The 15,673-nt window shown below is 39.1% G+C and overlaps 1 protein-coding gene across 1 annotated transcript in view; it reads left to right on the top strand.

Annotated features, from left to right (window-relative positions):
- The window catches only part of LOC122812221, a 459,827-nt gene that overhangs the window by 410,744 nt on the left and 33,410 nt on the right, over positions 1-15,673 (top strand). Inside the window, exons 7-8 of the mRNA XM_044084564.1 lie at positions 206-304; positions 3,055-3,153. Coding sequence (XP_043940499.1) covers positions 206-304; positions 3,055-3,153 — 198 coding nt within the window. The remainder of the gene's footprint in view (positions 1-205; positions 305-3,054; positions 3,154-15,673) is intronic.

A 15,673-nucleotide genomic window follows, 5' to 3' on the forward strand; every position in this document is an offset into this window, starting at 1 on the left:
AACATTCCTAACATTCCTAACATTTCTGACATTTCTGTCTTGCTCTTCTCTTTCTTGCTGTAACTACCACAGTATAATGTTTGTCCTGTCCACGCCTATCATATTTCGGTGCTCGTAACTTCTTAAGATACACTCTGCCTTTTTCCTTTTGCATTTGTATGTGAATGCAGCCTGAAGTTTGCTAATTGTTTTTCTTGTTTTAAAGGCATTGTCTTCAGGCAATCAAAGTCACTATGTAAGTATGAAGAACGTTGAAAGAAGAGACTCTCCTTGGCCTGGGAGCAGCAGACTGTCTGGGCAGAAGGTAGTTACTATCAGCACTTTTTATAGGAACAAATTATTTTTTGATGTCATTGCTGTTCATGAAGCAGAGTTATTTGCACGGCATAAACATCAAAGTAAATGTGACAAACTGGAGTGTTTTCTGCAGTGCTTATGTTTTCCACGTAGCTCACTTAGGAGCTTTGTTTTACCATCACAAGTACATTGTTCTGTAATGCTTCGAATATTAATTTAGAAAGCAAAATGTCTGGTAGAGAATTATAATTATGACCTTCATATCTTTACATTCCTTCATTATTCATGTCTTCCCTTCTACTGGCACTAATTGACAATTTAGATGTTTCCTTTAGCAGTCTATTAGATATATACTTAGAGAAACTGAAATTACACCTAGACATTTATAGGCAGTGGGCTACAATATTGGGGCTAAAGTCTCTTTGTATAGGATGTAATGACCAAATGTATGGGCTCTTTCATGGTGACCTCATCTGTGAGGTCCTGAAGGAGTCAGATTACTTCTCATTAGTGTTTGAGATCTGTGGAAACAATGGAAACATTTTCAAAAGGTGGCTGTTGTCAGTTTCTGAAGACCTACAACATGAGGGTTAAGAACCACCACATCTTCACAGGAAGGCCTCTAACCAGTCTGGCCTGATCCAGTGTTTTTAATAAGTCATAGTGGACATGAAATGACTGAAATTGTAAACGTAGTTTCATTTCAGTACAGCAAGGTCTTACACTTACTGCTTCATGGAAGGCTAGTAGGGATGATGGAAGGTTGGTAGTGAAGAGGAAGTTAATGTTGGTAGAAGGCTGGTGAGGAAGATGTGAGGTTGGTATGAAGAATAAAATAATGAAGGAAGGATGCTGATGGGGTGATGGAAAGTTTGTATTGTGGGGTACGATAATGTAAGTAGAAGGTGGTGGGGATGACAGATGGCCGGTATGAAGGCTAATATAACATATGTAGAAGGCTAGTGGCGAACAGGGAAGGTTTGCAATAAAGGCTAAGATAGTCTCAGTAACTGCGACTAAGTTAATTTTAATTTTTAACCAAGATACTCCCCAAATGTCTTTCTTAGGTTTATAGCATTAATGCAAAAGGTCATAGATTGCAGATAACCTGAATAATCTCTATTAGATGCCCCCCAGTCATAAAAAAACGGTTTCAGTTTTGATGTAAGCTGTTTAAATAGACTTTATTACCTGTTGTATTTAAATACAGGTCTTCTTTAACCAAAGAAGGATGGATAATCAACAGCAGTGAGAGATGGTTAATCCAATTTTAGATAAAGAAGACAGAACTTGACATATGACCTGAGAGAGTTAGATGATCAAAGTCTAGCAACACTGGTGAATGAAAGGGATACTAAAGCCACACTGTTTGTGGTAGAAGGCAGTCCTAAAAGGCATGAACAGGTCACTGTTCCTAGTCCAGTGGGTCAGAAAGACACTATCCTGAGAATAAGCATGAAACTCAGCAAAGAATATTTTAATTTAGAAATATTGCAAAATCTACTAAATAGATTATTATAAATCATTACAGACTATATGTTGAGTGCTGCTGAGTAGCTCTCTGGCTGATGCCATATGACAGTATTTTGAGAAACCTAAGTAACATTAATGCCCAAACTCTAATGATATTTGGGGCACAAGGGCATTTTTTCAGGGAGATTAATGTCAGCTCTGGTTAAATAGGCACACCAGAGCATTTAATTCAAAATACATAATGTTAAGAAATGGCCTGTTTTTCATGCACATGTAGTTCTTTCCCTAAGCTAAATTTTCACTGAGTGACCTCTCAAACCTCTTGTATAAGAGGCACATGGGCTATATGCAGATGACCCTTATGAACATCAGGTGTTTCAGGTGTTTCAGCTATATGGCGATCCTGAATGCCCATGACTTATTTCTTTTTAAGTCATTTCAATGGACAATTCCAGGCCAATAAAGCCAAACCCCACTAGCTATGGATATGCGTATCTGGCCTTGTTATGACCTCATCATGAGAGGTCACTCAGTGGAAGTTCTAGCTTGGCTGGAGTTTTTATTTAGTTTTTACTGATTGTTTTTTCTGTGTGACCTTCTCACTCTTTGCTTTAGTTTGTTATTTGGGATATTTTGCAGTTACCCTAATGATAATGGACATCAGCTGGGTATAACATCCCTGTGTTTCTAATGCTTAGTCAAACACTCTGCTTGTGCTGTGCTGATGAGGTCATAACAATGTCAAAATATGCATATCCATAGCTAGTGGGGTTTGGCTTTATTGGCCTGAAATTGTCCATTGGGACTTAAAAAGAAATAAGTCATGGGCATTCAGAATTGCCATATAGCTGAAACACCTAATGTTCATAAGGGTCATTTGCATATATCCCATGTGCCTCTGATAAAAGAGGTTTGAGAGGTCACTCAGTGGAAGTCCTAGCTTGGCTGGAGTTTTCATTTAGTTTTTACTGACTGGTTTTCCTGTGTGACCGTCTCACTCTTTGTTTTACTAAGCTAAATTTAAAAAAGTAAGGAATCTAGTCTTTGTATTGAATAATGCATCCATGTATATCATGTGTACTGGTTAGGCACACCAACTGAGAAGCAAACTATTGCCAGGAAAGGTGCATGGCATTCTGGTCTCCATATAGTTACTAATGTTTTACCGTACAATATACATTTAAAATATATAATTTCTCAAATTACATTATGATATTTTCATTCTTATAAATGTGAATGAATATAGCTTAGCGTTTGCTGATTGTTTCACTTGATTTTTGAAAGGCACTGTCTACAGATGATCAGAGTCAGTATGTGACCATGAAGACAGTAGGAAAAAGAGGTTCTCCCTGGTCAGGAAGCAAGAAGTTTTCTTTTCGGAAGGTAAAAATGTTGTCAACATTCTTTGCAGAAAAAAAATATTTATTTACATTGTGGTGCTTAAAGACAAGTTAACTGCACTTTATAAAAATTTTGTGTTGATGTGTGTGTGTGTGTGTGTGTGTGTGTGTGTGTGTGTGTGTGTGTGTGTGTGTGTGTGTGTGTGTGTGTGTGCTGTTTTTTTTTTCTGGGGGGGGGGGTGGCTCAAGAGTCTAAGCCTCAGCTCCATTGGTGATATGTTGTACTCTGAAAAGAGAATAAGTGTGCACGTGGGCAGGAGATTCCACATAGGAAGTTTGATATTCAGTGCTTGTTTTGTTTGGGCTGTATCCCAAAACACAACCTTCTACCCCAACTGTGCAATGTTTAACAGTCTGAGAATAAGAAATTTTATCTTGATCTGAAGATGTTATAGGCCCTTTCCCAGAAAACTACTGTGTAAGAAAAATAAACATTGTTGTCATCCAGTTTGGGCACCCCCTGTAAGAAACTCAAGAAGTATATGGAAAAAGCATCCCATCTGGGAGAATAAGAAGCAAAAGACAAATACACTGTCCTGGCTGGCCTCCTCTAAACTGAAGGAAATGGTTCCATGGAGGCACTTGCATTCCCCCTGGCTCTGACACCTGTTCCTGCCAAAGCCTCTAACATATTCCCTGTAGAAATTACCACACTCTCTGCTGCTGTGTACATTCTGCCAGGCCAAAGTGCCTATTCACACTGTCTTTCTTTATAGATGCTTGTCCCCAGGTCCCTGCATCTGATGCCTATTTTCACATCACCTTGGAGGAGGCAATATCCCAATTATCCTGATATAAGAGGATGCCTGCAACAACTAGGCTGAGGAGGTACACTCAACCCCAAGTTGTGCCTCCAGAAGCAGATTTTTCATCATTTTGATGACCCAGAATTCAGAGGTCTACCATTTTGCAGGCCTTACCTGTAACAGAGATAAAGAGACAAGGACGTCCCTGACCATATTCCCAGTGATGCATTCCTGCACAACTGGCAGGAACTCTCTGAGAACTGATTTTCCTTTCTCCAAGCTCTGCAGACCACAACAGACCAACTGTCTACTTAAGGGATTTTGCCCCCATCAGAAGAGGAAGAAACATCTTTCCTCATTAGGTGAGTCAGACTCTCCTATGTAAGAGAAGGAGGAGGAGGATTTCCTGATTTACACATCTCAGATGTCCTATCCTCTGGCATAAGGCTTGTTCAATGATGGCACCCTGTCTTCTGGCAACTGAGAAGAAGATGTCTCATTTGGAGAGACCCATGCATTAATGAGGGATCACTCCACTTTAAATGAGAATCTAGGGACAGTACAGTTCCTTAGACAAGAATCATAGACTTTTTGGTCCTAGGAAGTCCAAACTCTCTTGCAGCTTATGGAGCATTTGTGGATGCTTTTTATACAGCATTCCTGGAACCAGACTCTCCACCTCCCATCCCTAAGAAACCTGACCATTTCTGCAGGGTTCAGGATTCCTTTAAGTTCCTATATAAAAATACTTTAGTAGATCTTGCTGTAGTGCTATGGATGCTGCCAGGGGTCAAATGTAGTTCCTTTCCAGATCACCTTTCTCAACAACTGGAAGAAATTAATTTTGGACCACTTTCAATAAAAGTTCTACAGCACACCATCTCTTGCCATCAGGACAAATAATTGTCAGAGTCACATGATAAAGTACCAGGGTTAAGTCCTTCAGCAGATGATGGGCATATTAAGGGAAAGTCCTCAAAGCCCAGGAGGCAAAATTCAGTAAGCTTGCCTAGACAGCCATCCAGGTGGGCAGGCATGCTATCAGATGTACTTATGATGTTGTGGATGTATCTTTCAGGACTGCTGCTATGGGGTTAGAAATTATGAGACATGTTTGTGGCTTAGTTTGCAGCCCCTGCCAGAGAACATCATGGTTAGCTCCTTAATACTACATTGGATAAAAACTTTCTCCTTGGACCTCCTTTCCAAGAGATTTTTTTCAAGAATTTGGAGATGGGTAAAACTGTGGAATCACTGAAGCAGCTTTTCCACCCATTAGCCCCAATCATTTATTTATTTATTTGCTGGGTAGAAGGGCTGGTCAGGTGATCATTTTAATTCATGGTCCAAGTTCAAAGAACAAGCAGTTAAAAAGAAGAATAAAAACTATAAACAAACTATAACAGGAACCACTTTACTGAGACTTGGCCTTTTAACTGATAACAGACAAAAAAAGAACACAAGTAAATGGCAAAAAGTCTTTTCAAAAACAGAGATGACAAGGCCAAAAAAGGGGTAGTCTGAGTGCCTGTTGGGCCATAACCCAGATTAGGAGCAACAGTGACTATCTATCACCAGAGTCCTTCATAACTGGCTGCCACTACACCATTAAAATTATTGACTTGCAATTCTATCCACACAGTGGCTGTTGCAGCAGTCAGAAGAATTTCTGAACACCAGGCCCTCATGTGCAGGGAGCCTTTTTTTAGTTTTTCATAAGGGGAGAGCCAGCATGTACAGAGATCCTCCTTCTAAGTCTAAAGTGGCTACAATACTAGTATTAAATCAGACCATTAACCTGGCAATTTTCCCCTGAAGTACAGAATAGATGTCCAAGGATCTTGCACTCTTTGGATTCTCACAAGTAACTTAGATATGATTTCCATAGACTCAAGGACTGAGAAAGACCTACAAAGTTTTTTGTTTCTTTTGCTTTTAAAAGGGAAGGTAACCATGTTGCTAAACAGACTATTATAAAAATGAATGAGTCATTGCATTACCTTGTGTTGTTCTTCCCATAGAAAGACCCTGCAATGGCAGACCAGACTCCACTGTAATAGAGTTGTAAGTGTAACCATTGCCTTTATTAGGGAGAAAGGTAGAGTCACAGACCATTTTCGAGTCGGCCATCTGGGATTCTGTCTACACTTTCTTCAAACATTATTCCTGTTGAGGAATAACATAGGGTAGTATATCTGTTGTACGCTGGGATGAGTGTAGTTTGTTAGAGGGCCTTTCCTGAGTTGTTTAGTAATTGTTGAAACTTCATTGACTTGTATTGTGTGGGATCAGGGTATCCTGCAGTCCGGTATTTCATTTAGTGTCACTGTCATGTGACTATAGAGTTGTTATGCATAAGAGTGAAAACTTTGTTTCTCTCTTTTTAGCTATTTTATTTGATGACGTGTGCTTCATAGTAGGGTGATTTGATTTAGTACAGGCAGAGTTTTCAGTACTTCTATTCTGTAGCTCCTCCCGCAGGCTACTTAAGTTATGAAAATTATCTTAGTGGTTATTACTGCAACTGTGAATTCAATGAAGTGCATAGTGTGCTTGTGTAAGCAATTTACCGCATCAGTAAATATTTATGTCAGAGCACCATTGCAGTAAAGGTTTTCTCTCTCCTTTTCCTTTGGTCTGTTTGTGGGCATTTTAGGTCTTGGATTGGTATCAGTTTACTTTCCTTTACTTTCTTACATGTCTGCAATTGTTGCTCTTTCTGATCAGCTTACTTCTGTGGAAGCATGGTACTTGGGTTGCCTGCTTGAGCTTCAGGGAGTACAAGTCACTTGGGAGGACCCCAATCCAGTTCTGTTACCAGGAAGGGCACCCACGTGTTGTGGGACATGCTTAGGGATGGTCTATGAATTAGCATATTTATGATCCCTGTCCTCTGGGAGGAACTGAAGATGGTGTAGGCTGGCTCCTCCTTATATGGTGTACATGGTGATTCTCCCTATGATGAGCTGTCAACATAGTGGACAAGAGGTTCAAAGCATGGAAACTGGGCTGGATGTCAGATCTCACCTGCACCTGAGTTTCCAGTGATTAATGCAATCATGATCCTACTCTAACATCAGTAATTGTGATGGATTCCTTCCCTGACTCTGTTTTTAGACTTTTTTCCAGTGAGAGATACAGTCACAGAGAGGCAAATTACAGGCAGGAATTCCCATTGCAGGCCACATGCTAGTATGCAGCTGGTTTTATACTTCATGGCATAAGTTACTTGAATCCTTAACCTGCATGATGTGATGGATCCAACGTATGTAGGGTCTCTCTATCAGCCTCACCATTAAGCAACCTAAAGTTTTGTTAAAGAAGATATCCATAGGATTGAATTCCAGATCTGATGAGGTGTCATATAATCCTGAAGTAATGGAAGGGTGGTAGAAAAGTAATTTCACAAAAAGCTTAAAATAATGAATAAACTGGTTCTACTTATTCACACAGAATGCACTGTCATCTAGTTCTAAGCCCCAAATATTGAAGCCAGCTGTAATTTGAATATGTTTCAGCTTACTGCTGCTTGCAAAAGGAGCACTTTTATATTTTATACCCATCCTGTACCACCATCATTTAAATCTGAATCAAGTGGCAGGCATACACTTTTATAAAGTTTCCTTACTCACTCATTTTGCTAGCAGCAGAAAATCTGCAAATATTACATATTTTAATAGTACATTTCATTAAAAGATTTGTAATACCTGAATCAATAACTGTGATAGTGATCCACTATGATTTCTTGAGACTACCTACATCAAAGCCTGACAAAAAATACTTGAGCCCAAATGCACAATTCCTTGAGACACTGGTGCTCATAGTTGTAAAGTATGTGAACAAATCCACCACAATAAAAAAAAGTACTTTTTTGGTTTTTGGAGGGTTCAAGCCCCAATGTGCACCTACCATGGTGGGCTTTGCCCATGGACACCCCCTTTATTTTCACTCTCAGATTAATGCACCTCAGAGGAAGTGTGATCACTAACTGTCTTGCTGTTTCTCCAGGAGGCAGTGAGCCTCAGAGGAAGTGCAATCACTTTCTCGCTCTTTCTCCAGGAGACAGTGAGCTCATACAACCTAAAACTCAATGCACTTTGAGTGACAGCAGTTCTCTCCTGTTTAGAGATGTCAACAGCACACAAGCAAGTGCCCCTTGAAACATAGATGCACAAAAATACATATTTCCTCCAATTGTTCACATATTCTACTAGCTTAGGCAATGGACATGCTGGAGAAATTTTGATTTGGCTCAAGAGTAATTACATAAAGTCTGATTGACAAAATCAATCAAGTCCCACCAAAATAGCTTCCTCTGCATATGTTTCTTCACCACAGCATGCAAATAAATCAGCATCTCACACTTATGGTTCTAATAACTTTTTATCTTAGCTGGTAGAAGTACGTGTCATGAATTTCTGTTTAGCAAAACTTATTCCCTTAGTGCCCACTGAGGGATGTAGAAAGTAGCTTTTCTTTTCATAGATGAAGATAAAGCCACATGGCAGAATCCTGAATTTGAGCCAAGCATACCCATTTGACAGTCTTTAATCGAGAGCCCAGTGTGTTAATTGAATTCTGCCCATGGGTGGGTGTGATTGCTAATTATGAGGACCACAGCTGTTATCCTCAAAACAGTAAGTTCTATGTTGTGAAAAGAGGATTATATAAGCCCAAAATTGTGTTACCTTGCAATATGTCCTTACACTAAGGTATAGAAATGTCAGTATGTAAAGCAGAGGTATGCCCCCACCCACTGATCCTCATCTTCTAATTTTTCACTACTTTAGTAACAATTCTATCAAAAATCAGGTATTTTGCTTAGGTTTCACACCCTTAAATGCCTCCAAGTTTCCCCATATTTTTATTTTTATATAGACTCTAGCCTTCTTCCTGAGATGGTTGAGGCAAACCCCCTGAAGAACTCTAGATCATCCTTCCCTATCTCTTTATACGACTGTTAAAATGATGTGTTGTTGCCAAGTCAAGAGGAGCCATTGATTCTTCATAGACATTTGTTTTGTAAGATGGCTTACCTGTTAAACCCCAGTACTTTAGTTACTAGTTCTTTTCCTGCTTCTATTCTGCCTCTTCAGAAAGTTGTCTCAAGTGAAGTTTTTGAATCTATATCAAGGTTTCCCCTAATGCCTATAGTGAGGTTATTTTTTGGGGAGAAGTCCTACCAGTAGGTCCTTCAGGGGGATTTTTCTCACTTGCTAACCTTTCCTGCTTCTCTTGGATATGACCATGCCTCTTCATTTGCTCCTTCTGTAATGCTTTGAGAGTCAGCAATTAGAACATCAGATTACCTGAATTAGAACATCTGATTGCCTGAATTAGAACATCAGATTACCTGAATTAGAACATCAGATTGCCTGAATTAGAACATCAGATTACCTGAATGAGAACATCTGATTGCCTGAATTAGAACATCAGATTACCTGAATTAGAACATCAGATTGCCTGAATTAGAACATCAGATTACCTGAATTAGAACATCAGATTGCCTGAATTAGAACATCAGATTACCTGAATTAGAGCATCAGATTATCTGAATTAGAACATCAGATTGCCTGAATTAGAACATCAGATTGCCTGAATTAGAACATCAGATTACCTGAATTAGAACATCAGATTGCCTGAATTAGAACATCAGATTACCTGAATTAGAACATCAGATTACCTGAATTAGAAGACTGCTGATGCACAAACTGATTAACCTACCATTTTAGATCCATTTTAACATTTGGCTCATTCAAAACTCCAGACTGAGCCTGTGGCTACTGGACTGTTGGCCCCTGTCATCATATCGATACTAAGTCTCACCAGCATGTGGTCTGTCATAACTTCTATCTCAATTTCCATCTCCTTACACTGCATTCACAAATCCACAGTAAATGGCCAAATGTCCAGCCTACTACAAGACTGCTCTGGGGGCATAACGTAGGTAAATGTCTTAGTTGGGGGACAATGCAGAAGCCATTTTCCCAGCAAGTTAAACACCTGCATCATGCTGAGCATTGCATGTCTGGCATTGTAGTGGGGATTCTTATTTCCACCTTTCTACACCTCAGTCCAAGGCTGAACCCCTCTCCCACATGCATTCTTACCAAGTGTTTTACATTTAGCATTCTTTGTAGTGTACTTAAATGAGCACTTACTACAGTGATTATGAGATATAAACTGATTAGCAAATGAGAAATTAATGTCAGTGTATCACTGCTACCATTACCCTAAGCTTTCTTACTGGTCTACAAATGCTTTACCTGCAGAGGAAAACATTATATATCATTACAGATACCTCCTTTTTTGAAGAGTTGGCACAAAAGTGTCAATCTTGACCTACCCAGTTTTTGTATAGTGTGGTGGCATCCCTATTTCTTAGCATTGCTTATTGTATTTTTCTACCTTGGCATCAACTCAAAAATAAATAAATAAATAAATAATCAAATAAATAAGCTACATGGTATGTTTTTATGAGTTCTCACTCCCTAATATTTTACTTAACAAACTTCACCTCCAATTTCTTTACATTTCACTAAAAAAGGAATAGCGATAAGTGCAAAATAATATAAGTTAACTGCAATAAACTTAAGGAAAAGGCTTGAGTATTGAAGTAAATAACACCATTCTTCATGCTGCTGGCCAAACTATGAGGTTATACTGAACTACTACCCTCAGTCTTATTCCCATGTGTGCACAGGCCACCACAGCCCTAATGTGATCTTAAATATAAATGTCAACCAACAGGAAATTATCCCCCAACTCCAAACAGGTGCAGCCTGATAAAGAAAGGATGCTTTGTTTTCCTTCCTAGAATTTAATAGGCTGTTGCAGTTGTGACATCATGCTACATTTGTTTTTCAACTTGATCCATATTGTGCTGCTGCTAAAACAATGCAAAAGTGAGCGATATGTCTTTATGATATCTTTCATGGGATGCAACACTTGAAAATAAGACTTACAGAAAGTAAATTTTAATTTTCATCATTTTATTTTCCCTATGCTTTCTTAAAGTAATCGGGTTTAAACAATGAGCTAAATGTTTAAGGGCCTTTGTGGACATTTAATAGCGTTTTTTATTTTATTTTATAGGAACCATTGCTGTTTTAGGAATGTTATTAGTTGTAGTACTTTAAGCAATCTATTAATGATTTATTTCTTGTTTCCCCTTGAACATGTTGTACTTAGCCCAGAATCTAATCTTATCAAATAAAATGTACTTTAATTATAGGCACGATTATAATGTATTACTTTCAATTTTATGAGCTCCTCCATAAGCCAATGCTCAAATCTTCTAAGTTTATCAGGTATGCCAATGTACACCGTACTCTGGAACATAATTTATATGAGAATCTTAGCAAAATGGAATAGTAAAAATAAATGGAAATGATAAATGGAGTTGAGTTAAACCAGTTAATTTGAGAAAGATCAAGCCAGATGTATTCCGGCTGTTCTATTGTGACTGTTATGCACCACAGATTAGCAGGAGAAAAATAAGGGATAGTTGTACTTGTACATTTAACGTTACATCCTAGAACTACTTTGGTGTTGCTGAAGATGTCCTTCCTGTTGCCCAGCCTACTGACCACACTGCCTTTCTACCCCATCTGATCACCACAACACAATTGCTGACAGGCCACACTCTCCAGTGTGGACGATCTGCCTCTCACCCTGATACCTTCAAGGTTGCACTAAATTGGATCAAAGGGAAATAAGTATATTCACTTTTTTCTGTATTTGCAGAATATTTAGGGGTTAGGTGTGTTGGGTAGAGATTTCACATCAGGGTATATGGGGGAGTGCAACTTTCTTCTAAAAATTTAAATAGTTGTATTGTACGTAGTTAAATGTATCACAATATTCTACTGGTAGGTGATAGGACCATTCTGTATAAACTGGGCTCAATAACCTTTGAATTCAATACTTCCCATCAGACTGTATATCTTCTGTATTCAGGCTTTTGGCCCAGCTGTTTATACATTTTGAAAGATCTGAGAACTTGTTCTTTTTAATGCAGATGAGTTCAAACTACAATACTGACAGATGAAGTCTCCTATTACTGATAATTCTCCTTGTTTTAAATCTAATATGTTATTAAATGTAGACTCCAGCCTTCTTTTCTCATAGCCAAATGCAGATAAACATTAGGAATCATATCATTCAACTACTGGAAGTGTTTGTAGAAAGGCAGCTATTGTCTAATTTACCTGCATTTGAAAGTACCATTTATGGCATTATGAACACCTTTACATCTGTATGTCATCCTGACATGTTCTCATGCTGAGACTAACACGAAGCCCTGTTTATTTTGCTAAGTGCATTTCTAGCAGAAGAATTATTGAAGCTTGAGTCCTCTTTACACAGGCAAATTCTCTCTAAATATACCATAAGCCTGCATTTTCTTTCAGTTCATATTGCAATTCCTGTTAGTATTACACTAACTTAACTTTAACTCCTCTATAAACTGGCTAAAATGTCTGCTAAATCATTGTCACATAACTTGTATCTATTCTTAACCAACTTTTTCATACTATGTCTAATTTGGTATAATTATTTAAACTGTAGACTTTTTAAATTATTTTTAAAGATTGTAAAATTATTGTTATTAAAATGTTTTGTAATGCTTTAGAGCTTCCCTCTCCAGTCCTCTGCTGAAATAGGCTCCTACCCAGGTGGACTTTCCTGGTAATCAAATGTCACTAAATAAATACATAAAATAAATAACTTTGATATTTTAACAAGTGAATATAAACCTTTGATATTAAAAGAAACAAACCCAAGGATCATGGAATATAGTTTGTCAGTGGTCAATCTACTGATTATTGGTTAAATATGGTATTTTAATGGACAACCTAAAATCAGTTGTCCTACTCCATTTAATACCATGCCTTGACAGATTTACTAGAAGGATATGAAAAGAATTTTGCAAATAATTCCCATCTGCCTAAAATCCAAAATATATTTATATTGCAGTCAACATGAGGAGTCCTCATAAAAAAGGCTCCCCCTGTGAGTACCTCACTCCATGCTTGGTAGTTGGGCTGTAAATATAAAATAACTATTTTATATGAGAAGAAGATGGAAGAATTTGAAGAAAGACAGAAGAAAGGGTTGGGCAGGAGAATAAGAGGAGAGAATAGTAAATTCAAGGAGAGATGCTATTTCAATAAGAAAATGTACTTCAGACCCTCTGGTGCATTTTAAACACTTAGGTAAGAATGTCCTGATATCCACCTAAATTAGCGTGATGTCCTAATCCTCCTTACTCCAGTTCTACAGCATTTGTACATAAATTGACTAATTTGTTGAAAATAAGTGCTACAATGCAGTGTAACCCCTGATCTGATATTATTCTCTCCACTAAATATTGACTTAATTCCATACTCCTTATCTTCTTTATTCCACCATACCCTCATCCACCATGGTTTACTAAGACTAGATTCCTTATTATTTTTCACCTTTAGAATCTCACCTCTGTCTTATATGTTCCACTTATTTCTACTTTATATATTCATTCCACTCATAGTCACTATGACTGTCATTTTTGGTATTTCCCATTGTATGCAACTCTATAACCAATCATTGCACCTATTGATGAGTCACCTGGTGCTAAGTTTGTATTTTACTTATAGGTTCATAGGTTCATAGGAAGGTACCTGGCTATTGGCCCTGGGGCCTATATAAGCCTAGCCAAAAAGATTCCCTGGTTTTCGCCACCCAAGAAAATTATCTTCCTGTGCCCCTGTCAAGCAGTGCCACAGAAGTGATCCCTGGGGTGAATTTTCTATTTCCCATCCAGTCGTCAAGGTTTTTCATAAAGAGGGCCAATGAGGAGCTTTGCTTGACATGAATGGGTAGTTTGTTCCAGAGTATGGGAAGTCTCTGAGACAGGAATCTATCCCTCCAGCATGTTCTGTTAATTGTGGTGACAAGGTTTAGGTCCCTGGAGCATGTGGTTTGGAGAGACTGGGATTTCTTTAAGTGTAGCATGTCCAACAGCTCTGGGTTTGACATAGCTTTGTATGTTAGGCAGAGATCGCCTCTGAGTAGGTGATATGCGACGGAGTAGAGATTGAGTTTTTGAGACGGTCTGCATATGGCATCTGTTTGAGGCCGGTAATCCTCTTAGTGAGGTATTTCTGTGACCTTTCCAATTGTTGTAGGTATCTTGTGAGATACATGCCAAATGGGGCATTGTACTCTATAATGGGTCTGATGAGGGATGAGTAGAGAGGAACAATGACCTTCTTTTTTCTAGAGGAGAACCCTTTTGTGATGAGGTGTGCCATGTAGAAGGATTTCCTGGCTACTGTGGTGATGTGGTTATCAAAGGAGAGACTACTATCCACCTGTGTCCCGAGGTCTCTTATCACACTTTCAGTGTTTAGTGAGCTAGTGCCTATGTGGTAGTTCATGGGTACTGAGTTTTTCCCAAAGGGCATGACAGTGCACTTCTTGGTATTGAGCTTGAGGCCATGACTTTGACACCAAGCATCTGTCTCTGTGAGGCCCTTTTGTAGAATGTCTACATCATTAGGTGATTCTATTATGGCTCCCAGTTTGCAGTCATCTGCGAACTTTGTTAGCCAAAGACCTTCTGTGTTGGCCTGCACTTCAAAGAAGTAGATGCCGAACAGGAGAGGACCCAGGACCGAACCCTGTGGTACTCCACTTGTCACTGGTCTGAAGTTGGACTTGGAGTCGGCTACTTTTACTGTGTGGGTTCTGTCAGTGAACCAGTTGGCCAACCATCTTGTGATATAGGGATTTAAGCCCAATTTAGTGAGTTTATCTATAATTCCAGTGTGGGGGATGGTATCAAAAGCCTTGGGGAGGTCAAGATAGGCTGTGTGCACTACCTTGCCCTCGTCTACAGCTCTAGTGACTGCTTCAGAGAAGTCAGGTTTATTAGACTTGATCTACCTTTTACAAACCCAAACTGAGTGGGGTCCAGGGTTTTTGAGGTTACCTATGTCTTTGTTTATAAGCTCCAAGATGATACATTCCATGGCCTTGCAGACCAGGCTCATCAGGCTCATGGGGCGGTAGTTTCTGGGGTCCGTGGTAGCACCCACTTTGTGGAGTGGGATAACCGTCACTGTGCACCATTCAGTAGGCACATAGCCTGAGGTGTGGCTATGATCGAACATGGTACTTAGGTGGGGTGCCAGTTCATTCTGTAGTTCGTGCAGTACGCAGCCTGGGATGTTGTCTGGTCCCAAGGATGCTGTGTTCTTGACTTTGGAGAGTGCAGTCTTTACTTGTTCATCCATGATCACAGGGGCTTTGCATTCTTCCGGTATTAAGATGGGCCATTTGGAGGGTGAGAGGGGGGTAAAGTTAGCACTGAACCTATCTGCCAGGATGTTGGCAATATCGGTTGGTTCTGTATATTTAGAGCCATTGTGCTGTAGCTCAGAGCAGATCTGAGTGTTGACATTGAGATTCTTGATATAACAGTAGAATGCTTTGTGGTTGTCTTTGGAATCAGTGGCGATTTTATTTTCATAACTGGTTTTGGAAGATTTTTTGAGGGATCTCAGCTTCATGCTGAGGCTGACCAGGGAGTTCCTCCAATCTTGGGATTTTACTCTTTTTTGCAACAGCTTCTTCCTTCTATTGTAGAGTTTGTTTATGGCAGGGGACCACTGGATTGGCTTAATTTTTTTTGAGGATAGCATCTTGGTTCTGTTGGGGATGGCACGATCCATGCACTCGTGCATGTGCTTATACAGTGCATTTGTGTAAGATTCA

The sequence above is a fragment of the Protopterus annectens genome, chromosome 9.part0 (assembly GCF_019279795.1).
Source record: "Protopterus annectens isolate FY-2018-M chromosome 9.part0, PAN1.0, whole genome shotgun sequence".
NCBI lineage: Eukaryota > Metazoa > Chordata > Ceratodontiformes > Protopteridae > Protopterus > Protopterus annectens.